This window comes from Oryzias melastigma, linkage group LG3, assembly GCF_002922805.2.
Source record: "Oryzias melastigma strain HK-1 linkage group LG3, ASM292280v2, whole genome shotgun sequence".
Classification (NCBI taxonomy): domain Eukaryota; kingdom Metazoa; phylum Chordata; class Actinopteri; order Beloniformes; family Adrianichthyidae; genus Oryzias; species Oryzias melastigma.
This window is the reverse complement of record NC_050514.1, coordinates 12,991,921-13,001,260: the sequence shown is the minus strand read 5'-3', so window position 1 is coordinate 13,001,260 and position 9,340 is coordinate 12,991,921. Positions and strand designations below refer to the sequence as shown.

Sequence of the window (9,340 nt, the reverse complement as noted above, 5' to 3'; positions counted from 1 at the left end):
CAATAGATCAAAAAATTATCTGACTTGGTGTTTACCTGGTAATATAAAGCTCTTTTTTGGCATGTAATTAATATTATTTGGGAAAAAATAATTTTACTTTTTCTCTTTTTACTGTCTTGAAAATATCCTAAAAATGCAACATTTTCTCTTGAATAAATCAAGTGAAAAACTGTGAGAAACTTGAATGGGAATTATTTGTTTTGATTATTGAAACCTACGCGGAATTTCTTCCCCTAATTTTGTGTAAATTTTCAAGAACTGTTATCAGCTAACTGAAATGTAACAATTGTAACAATTTTGTCACGCTGTTCTCTTGCAGACGGATCTGAGGCCTATCGGAAGCAAGTTTTTACCATCTGATATCAACAGTGGAAAGACTGAGAAGGTAGGAAAAAAAGATCTTTCAGAAAATGAAAACTATGTTAGGTTGTAGTTCTCAGAATCGCCACTAGATGGTGATGACACTCTGCCAAATGATCATGAAAAAATGGTGACCCTTCTAATAAAAGTGAAGGTGATCCGCTTGAAAGAAACATATTATGAATAGTTTTGGAGAGGCTTTGCACATTTATTCGATTTTTGTTTCTTTGTGGAAAAAGAGTAGGCAGAAACATTTTGTAAATAAAAAGCTAGGCTTAAGGCACAGCCAATCAATTATACACTGATAGATAACAAAACAGTTTATTAACAGGCAAACATAAGGATAACCAATTTAGAAGAATTAAAACATAATTTTATTTTTAAAGGTAACAAAAAAAAACAATATTATTCATTTTCTGCTGTGCTTTACTTCCTTGTAACTTTGCTAGTGTTGCTGACGTGTCTGCTTTATAATCGATAGTTCTTTGTCTTTTGCACATGGCTAGCTGGAGGGCCCATGTGTTCTCCAGGTACAAAAGGTAAGAAACATCTCAGCCCCCAAAGACAACGAGGAGTCCCAGGGTGCACCACGTATGCTGCGCCTACAGATGACAGACGGGCACACCACCTGTGTCGGATTGGAGTTTAAACATCTGTCCAAGATTAGGTATGCAGCGTTTTTGAGCAAACGAGGGGTACAGTTAAACGCAGCTGTCAGGGGAGTCGTCACTGGTTAAAAGGGTTAAGAATCATACTTGTTCTGCAAATAGGTAATTGCTAAATAAACGGCAGGTTGTTAGGTATGCAGATTCAGGGGCATTAAACCACTTTTTTTATATTCAAAGCTAGCGTGCTAATCGTGAGCACACTCTGCTCTGCCACCCTGTTAGCGCTCTCACCTCGCCACACGCCTGGATTGTTTTCCCTTTATCTGCAATTTCCACGTAGTGGCAGCTGATCTAGCAGCTCCCAGCCTTAATTACATCTCCATCCAAGCAGTGGTGGCCTTGGTGATGGCTGCCATGGTGACTCTCTCCAGCCTGTACAGGTGGAGTGGCCAGAATGTGGGTGTTGACTTCCTGCTGGGATGAGAGGAGAAAACAGAACAAATCCCCTCTTTATGAGGGGCGCGCACACACAGACACACACACACCGGCGGCCAACAACAGCGGTTTGTGTTTATTGCTCAAAGTGTCCGTTTTGGTGTGAGCGAGGCTGTAAGCGGGTGGAAAGGGGATGAGATGGATTACAGGACTTGAAGAAAGTCAAGTATTAGGTTGCAACTATTAAGTTGAATAGCATGTTTGTTAGCCTGAGCGTTTGTAGTTGGAAAAAAAGAAAAAAAAACAACAACAACCAGTGTCTCCTTTCTGCATTTGCCTCCATCAAGAGAACACTTTCTATCCCAAAGGTTAAGGGCAAATCTGTAATTGTTCCTTTGGCTTCCTGCATCAGTATCTGGAAATCCCTCTAAGTCTCTGTGGTTTCCTAATGAGACAGGCAGAGGCCTTATCAGGCCTGATGAGATAGAGGCGCTTTTAATTTACCATGAGGATGGGGGAGCAGCTGGGATTATTAATGGTCTCTTCTAGCCGTGCCACCCATCTGCTGACAGAGCTTCATGCCTCATGTCATTTAGAAAGTGCTATGAGTAAGGTTTTTTTTTCAGTTTTAATGTGTGAAAATCATCCTTTAAATAGAGTTTGTGTTGTTTTGGTATCACATGATTTAAGCGTTTTGTTGTTGCTGTTTTCAGTCTTAATACACCCCCTGGAACAAAGGTGAAGCTTCTTGGTACAGTCCAGGTTAAAAATGGATGTTTGCTTCTTGAAGATTCAAACATCTCTGTCCTTGGAGGAGAAGTTGAGCACATGGTGGAGAAATGGGAGCTCCAAAGGGTGAGCTTTGATATTCAGGCTTAAAAGACAGTATCTAATTTTAGCAATCATCGCCATGATTTAGCCTCGTTTTGTGTTTCATCTGGGGTTACGTGGGTTTGAGCATTGAGTTGTCTTTGTTCCTCGCCCCGCAGAGTTTGGCGAAACACAGCCGGAGCAACATCGGAGCAGAAGGGGGGCCACCTCCCTTTGTGCCATTCGGTCAGGTGAGGAAGAGTCGCGAACGCTTTTAAACCAACTTCAAATTGTGTCTAGATAAGGCCAGCTTTAAACATGGATGTTAAAGAAATGGGATTTCAGCCGCGGTTTTAAGGAAAGCTGGTAATGATGAATGTATTCAACAAGTCAGACAGGTCTGGCTTTGAGCTTCTTTTCCCTGCAGTGTTTCCTTTGATCTTTTGAAGCATTGTCTTCATGAATCTTTTAAACAGTTGGACAGATCTTCAGTTCAGCTTTGGGCCTTACCTATAACCTCTGGTGCAAATGCTGCATTAGTGTTTTATCCCAAAGAGTCTGTAATTGATAAAGCAAAGAAAATATTGCATCTTTAGGACATGATGGAGATAATTAAAGTGTGCCAGTAAGAACAGTGTGCATACCATTTCTTTTATAGTGTCTATACACTTTAAATCAACAATTAATTGCTTTCTGTGCACAGTGTGAAATAGAAAAAAATCTGGAAAATATGCTGTTATTTAAAACATTTTTTTTATGTTTTAATAGGTTAATTTGTGAGGTTATGAGTTGTGAGTGTAATTGACGGTTTTTTTTTAAATTTTTTTGTATTTAGTTTTGCATTCCTAATTTGCCTAATGTCTGCATGAAATATCTTTACGAACCATTTTTAATCCAATTCCAGGGTATGAATTGTCCAAAACAGAAGAAACGTTTGAGTCAAACTGCTCTGTGCTTTACTAGAACAGACTTTTATTCAGTTTGTTGTTGCACAAGCAGATGACATTAAAACAATTGTGTTGCACATCAATCTAAATCTAAAGTATCTAAACTTTCTTAAGAAATATAGTCACTTTTAAATTCAGTGAAAATTTGGCATTTCCATTTAATTCCCAAGTTAAATATATAATTGTATTCATTTGTTCTCTGTTCTGTATCACTGATAAACGGTATTATTGCATGTCACCAAGTGTCTAAATTGGGTTTGACACTATTCTATTTTTTGTCGTCGTTTCTGTTTGATCAACAAAATAATAGAGATCTGTTTCTGTCTTTGGACCAGAAGTGTGGAAGGAAAGATGAAGTAGACAGCAGCGAACTGGACCAGCGGAAAACCCTCCAGACTCAGAATGTGGTCAAGAGTCCCGACGAGAACGACGAGTTTGAAAAGCAGCGAACAGCAGCGATCGCCGAGGTGGCCAAGACAAAAGAGGTTTGTAGATGTTCACTGGTCACTTTTACATCCTGAGTGTTTCATTTGTGTCAACAATAAAAGCTTTCACCTTGTTTAAGTTTAACATTAATTATAAAACATATAATTTCAGAACTAAAATGCACAACAGAAATATCAAGAGAGTTCAAGAAGCTTTGTTGGCATTAATTTAAAAATAGAATAATCTTAAAGACCAGCTCCAGTTAAAATAGTGTTTTTAACGTGCTCTTGTGGCATTTTTCTGAGAATGGAGGACATAAATAAAGAAAATTAAGTTTAAATTTGCTTTTCTGAGTTTTTCTTTATATCCTTGTGAATCAGGAACAGACGAAAAATTTGTGACAGAAAATAAGCTGGGCGGGCCAAAACTCAGAGGCAAAATTCTAATGAATTCCTGCCACTCTGCTTAAACTACTTTATGTCCCAGAAAACTACACATTTTTTTTTTTTTGCCAAATAAGGTAATAATAATAATTAAAAGTCCACTGGGAACACTTTTAAAATAGATCAAAAGATGATCAGAGTGAGACTATGCAAAAAAAGTTTGTTTAGATTTGATAAATATGCCATGACTCCAATGTTCAGCTGTAATATTACAAGTTGTCTCTTCCAGATGTCATGCAGCCTTAATCTGTGATGGTGCTCCACTGATTTCCATTTTAAGTGAATGCACTAACACCTCTTGGGTGCCTTCTGACCCTTAAAAATAATCTAGAATGAGGGCAGATGGGTTTTTTTTAAGGAGTAGAAATGCTAATACTGATGGATGTGGATAGCTTCTCTTTTTTCCTCAAAAAGGATCTAAAAATGAATATTCTCTTAAAAAAATACAACCCCCCTTTTTTTTACTCCTTTAACAACAATACTTATTATTTTTACTAAAAATAAAAAACACGTTTATTGTACAATTTCCTTTCTCTGTCCATATTTAATGCATTTAGACAACTATGTTCTTTAAATTGAACTATATTTTTCCAAATGGTAAGATACTCAATTGGGTTACTGGTTGAAATACGTGCAGTTTGTTGACAATCACATTAACCTTCCTTGTTTTTGAAAAATTTGACATTCGTTAGAAGAAAAACGTATAATTACAATGTCAGCAACAATGTTCTCTTTCTCGATTGATGGACTGACTTTTCTAGGCTTCCTATGATCACAACTGTTATGTCTTCCTCTTTCCTCGTTAGGGCCCCCGCAGCTTTGGCGGTGGCGGAAATGCGGGCAGTAATTTATCCAACGCCGCTTCCTCCTCCCGAAGCAGAGATGCCAACCAGCAAAGGAGACGTGAAGAGAAGTTTGAAAAAGCAGAAAGCAGGCCAGAGGGAAACTACAGAGAGTTGGTGAGATGATCAACCTTTACTTTTTTAAACTTGTAAACAAAGTTAAATAAATGAGTTTTTCCTGACAATAATAATTGATCCTTTCACTTTTAAAGGAGGTTGGAACTTGTTCCTCTTTGTTTCTTTGAGTTTGTTAAACAAAAACTCGATTAATCAATCATTCAGAGGTCGCATTGTCAGATCTTAAAGAATGTAAATGAACTTGAAACCTGGTCAGATTTTTAAACTAAACTGCAGTCCATTTGTCTTTCTTTGTAGCTTTGCATATCAAGTTGTTATTGTCCTGCTTTTTGGTGAACACATAAATTGGGTATTATTCTTCAAAGGTTTAGATGTATAGCTACAGTCTTATATACTGTATTAACGATGAGATTTTCACCATTTTTTTTTGCTTGCCATGGATCTACTTTATTCCTCCAAAACAATACATCTTTCTTCCGTTCTTGATGTTTTGACTGTCCTGTACCTGGTCATTGGGCAGGTGGATGAACGAGCTCTGAGAGACATCATGGAAATGGGCTTCAACAGAGAGGCAGCTCGACAAGCTCTGATGGATAATAACAACAACCTTGAAGTGGCACTAAACAGTCTACTGACTGGAAGTTCTGGTGGCCGACCCAGTTCTGTGGTGCTTGAATCAAACAAGTTTCAACCCAGAGGTTTGTAAAAACACGAACATATGCAGCTGTTTTTGCAACAATTCAGATTATAATTAACATTTCTCAAGTTGTAAGGTGGTGTTCTTTGTTTAAGCCGCATGCTTAATCTTGTTTTGACTTCAGGCAGAGGGAAGGGAAGAGGCAGGTCCAGAAATGAAGACGAGGATGAAGGAGTTGGAGGAAGACCTTCTGGACCGAGCACTCTGTTTGACTTTCTGGAATCCAAAATGGGCGCTTTCTCTGTGGATGGTGGGTGAACAGTTTTGTGCCTCTAGACTTAGTGTAGCAACACTGACAATAAATCAAAGCAAACACCACCTCTGATCTGCAATGGTGCCAACTCATGCACCACGGCTGGCTCTTAAAATTGATAATAAAATAACATAGAGTGGAGAAAAAGCATGCTTTAATTTGGATTTTAAATCAATATATTTATTTTAAAACAGTAACTTGTGGTAGAGTGTCTGCCCTGAGACTGGAAGGTCATGTGTTCAAATTCAAGCCAAGTCATACCAAAGACTCTAAAAATGGTACCCAGCGCCTCCCTGGTTGACACTCAGAATAAAGGAGTTGTATTGGGGGGTTAAAATTTCACACACCCAAATGTGTGACAACTAATGGGACTTTCGTTTTTATTTTAGTGCCAATTGTCCCAATGGGTTGCGGTCCTCCAGAGCAAATTCTGAAAAAAAAAAACTAAACTTGAGAAACGCTGCATTCATGTGGTGTTGGAATGATCGGAAAAATGTCTGTCTGACTCAGAAAACTCACATGAATGTCAGAAAAACAACATATCTACCTCCTAAATAAATGCAGAATAACTTGTTTTGTGTTGAGACAGGATTCAGACATCGATGAAGAGTCTGTGACTTGTTCAAGGTTTAGTTTTGTTGAAAAAAATAAACATTTTCCAACATTTCAAGACAGTTTAGGTTACTTGTCCTTAAATACTGTTTGATTTTGTTGCTCAGTAAGATTCAATTCTAAAGGCAAATGAACATCATCACTGCTGAAGAGCATCAACACAATACTTTATCCATAAAAAATATAAACTATTGACAATCTAACTCTCTTTTTTTGACAGTTTCTCACATATTTCTTTTTTTTTTTGTCCAGATACGAAGAGTCAGACACAGCAGAGGAACCACGAGAGCAAAGCAAATTTCTCAAATTCAAACTACCATACCAAAGAGCATTCTCAGCCCAGGTTCTCCTCACACTATGAACACAAACCGCAAAGGAACGACCGACCTCCAAGATTTAACAAAGACACAGATTTCCCCAAACCAGGCCAGGAGCACATCCCCAACCTAATGGCCTGTCCAACGTCAGCTCAGTCTCAGCAGTGGAGGAGCCAGGAGAGGTGGCCACGAGGAACCCCAGATCAAACGGTTAATGACAGGCGACAGACGAGAGATGATCAGCTCGTTAGCTCAGCCACTTCGCTAAAGCCCTCAGAAGAACCTCAGCAGAAGTTGGAGTTTAATGGATCTTACCACCAACAGTCCAGAAGTCGAGAAGGCGGCTCGAATATATCTGGATTTTCTCAGAAGAGAGGGCTGAAAAACGATGGACCCATGCCTAAACCAAGTAATTCTGCAGGAATGGATGCAGATGGAAGGGGAAACAATAAAGAAGCCAACAACAGCAGGAGGAAGCCAAAGGTCGACCGGCAAAACTCGGACCACTTTGATAGACAAAGAAATATTGGCCAGCCCAACTTTAACTCTAAAGGAGCTAGCTGGGGGACTCAGGAAGTAGGATTTCCACAAACTCTTTGCACGTTGACAGGGGTTCCTTCTCATTTTCAAAACGGAGATTTGGAACATAAAAGAACAGGGCCAATTAAGCCTGGAAACATGCCCTGTCCTCCAAACAGGGAGCAAATACCCAGAAAAAATATGCCCCAAAACTTGGGACCGAAGAGAAGACCGGGGCAAGGCAAAGGCCAAGGCCCTCGAGGACCAGACAGGAATCAAATCACGGAACATGGATGGAAACCTGGAGACCAGTGTCTGGCGCTGTACTGGGAGGACAGCAAAGTAGGTTTCTGTTCCACGTCTCTGAACATAGCTGTGGTTGAAAACGGACAATAGAGCATCAAGCACGAGTCGGCATGAGTTTAATTTCTCATTTTTATAGGCAAAATTTTTTTTTCAGATTGTTTTTAGTTTACATTTATTTATAAAGTTTTCAATTTTAAATATTATGTAGAAGTTACGTGTAATAATTCATCATAATCAATCAAAATGCATTGTTGTTGTGGAGATTTGACTTACAATCAGATGTTTCTTCAAGATTCATGACATCAAAATGTGATCTTGTGCATTGGAATTACATTGATCCAACAGTGTGTATGTGTTTTCTTGAAGTTCTACCACGCCAGAATAGACGCTGTGCATCCATCTGGCTCCACAGCTGTGGTTGTGTTCAGTGACTATGGAAACTGTGAGGAGGTCCTCCTGGAGAACATCAAACCTGTGTCTGCTGACATGTTGGTAAGGAGAAACGACGTTTTCATTAGTCTGCTAATGAAGTTGCAAACATGCTAGCGAGTAGTATAGAGAAACCAATAAGGGGGGATTTTGGTGAGGGGCTCATCAACTGTGCGTGGCACGTCTAATGAGTTGCAGTAACACGCCATATTTTGCGTCAAATGTTTACTGGCAGGAGGAAGATGACGGCTTCTACGACAGTTCACTGGAGTTTCGCCGTGGGGGAGACGGACAGCCGAGACGAACGAGGCCCACGCAGCAGTACTACCAGCCCCCCAGGGCGCGTGATTGAAGTGTTTGTGTTTTTACCTGCGCCGGTGAACAAATGAAAATTGGCCTTTCATTTTCTCTTGTAAACAAACACTGTGTCACAGAGATGTTATTGGTGATGTTTTAATAATTGATGCATTTCTCCGGCTCTCTTGGAGAACATGCGAGTTGTGTGACAGAAATGTTAAGGATTAGTTTCTCAGTGACTGGCGTTTCTGTCAGCTTACATTTAAATTGTTTCCTGCGTTGGCATCATCACAACTGTGTTTTACATAACTAAATTTAGGTTTCTTTTTCCTTTTATTGCAATTTAATATAAAACCAATTTCCTGGGTTTAACTAAAGTTAAGAGGATCCCATGATGCCATAAACATGAAGTTAAAACGTTAGGACTTTTTTCCAATCATTTTGTTTGTCATTCATCCCAACACCTCCTGCAACAATCCAGAGTGCTTCCTTTATTTTTATTGTCCACATATTCAGGACAGAATGTCTCAAAGGGCTTGCACACGATGCAGTAATAAAAGAACTGACATGAGCTCCTGTATTATTTTGTGAAGATCATCTATTTGTTGTGAAGATTTGTTAAATGGATGCATCAAAATAAATTACTTAAATCTACTAAGTAGAGTATCTGCTTTTTTCCCCCCTTTTTTTTAATCTAACTTACATGATACAGAAACGAGAGTGGGGTAAAAAAAATCATTCTACAGTGGTATCAAAAACGGACAGATATTAGAAATAGATCAACTAGATATGAAGCGTTACCTGCAAGTGTGAATGCTATAAGCTGAACCTGGCTGCTGAAGATGCCAGAGCTGGTAAGTGAAAATGCTGAAACGGATAGCTAAAAATTCTGAAGCTGAAAGCTTGCTGAAATATTACCTGAAAGCCAAATTAGAAAAAAAACTAGAACAATGTCTAATTT

General features: G+C 39.0%; 1 protein-coding gene across 2 annotated transcripts in view; it reads left to right on the top strand.

Annotated features, from left to right (window-relative positions):
* Positions 1 to 9,033, top strand: part of tdrd3 (tudor domain containing 3) — a 14,194-nt gene extending 5,161 nt beyond the window's left edge. The window contains exons 3-13 of one of the 2 annotated variants that reach the window (XM_024295985.2): positions 320 to 385; positions 867 to 1,027; positions 2,117 to 2,258; positions 2,393 to 2,464; positions 3,496 to 3,645; positions 4,836 to 4,988; positions 5,470 to 5,647; positions 5,771 to 5,896; positions 6,764 to 7,689; positions 8,020 to 8,145; positions 8,314 to 9,033. In XM_024295985.2, the coding sequence (XP_024151753.1) occupies positions 320 to 385; positions 867 to 1,027; positions 2,117 to 2,258; positions 2,393 to 2,464; positions 3,496 to 3,645; positions 4,836 to 4,988; positions 5,470 to 5,647; positions 5,771 to 5,896; positions 6,764 to 7,689; positions 8,020 to 8,145; positions 8,314 to 8,328 (2,115 nt within the window). In that variant the 3' untranslated portion in view covers positions 8,329 to 9,033. The remainder of the gene's footprint in view (positions 1 to 319; positions 386 to 866; positions 1,028 to 2,116; positions 2,259 to 2,392; positions 2,465 to 3,495; positions 3,646 to 4,835; positions 4,989 to 5,469; positions 5,648 to 5,770; positions 5,897 to 6,763; positions 7,690 to 8,019; positions 8,146 to 8,313) is intronic. The other variant, XM_024295984.2, reaches the window with a different exon arrangement.
* Positions 9,034 to 9,340: the final 307 nt, after the last annotated feature.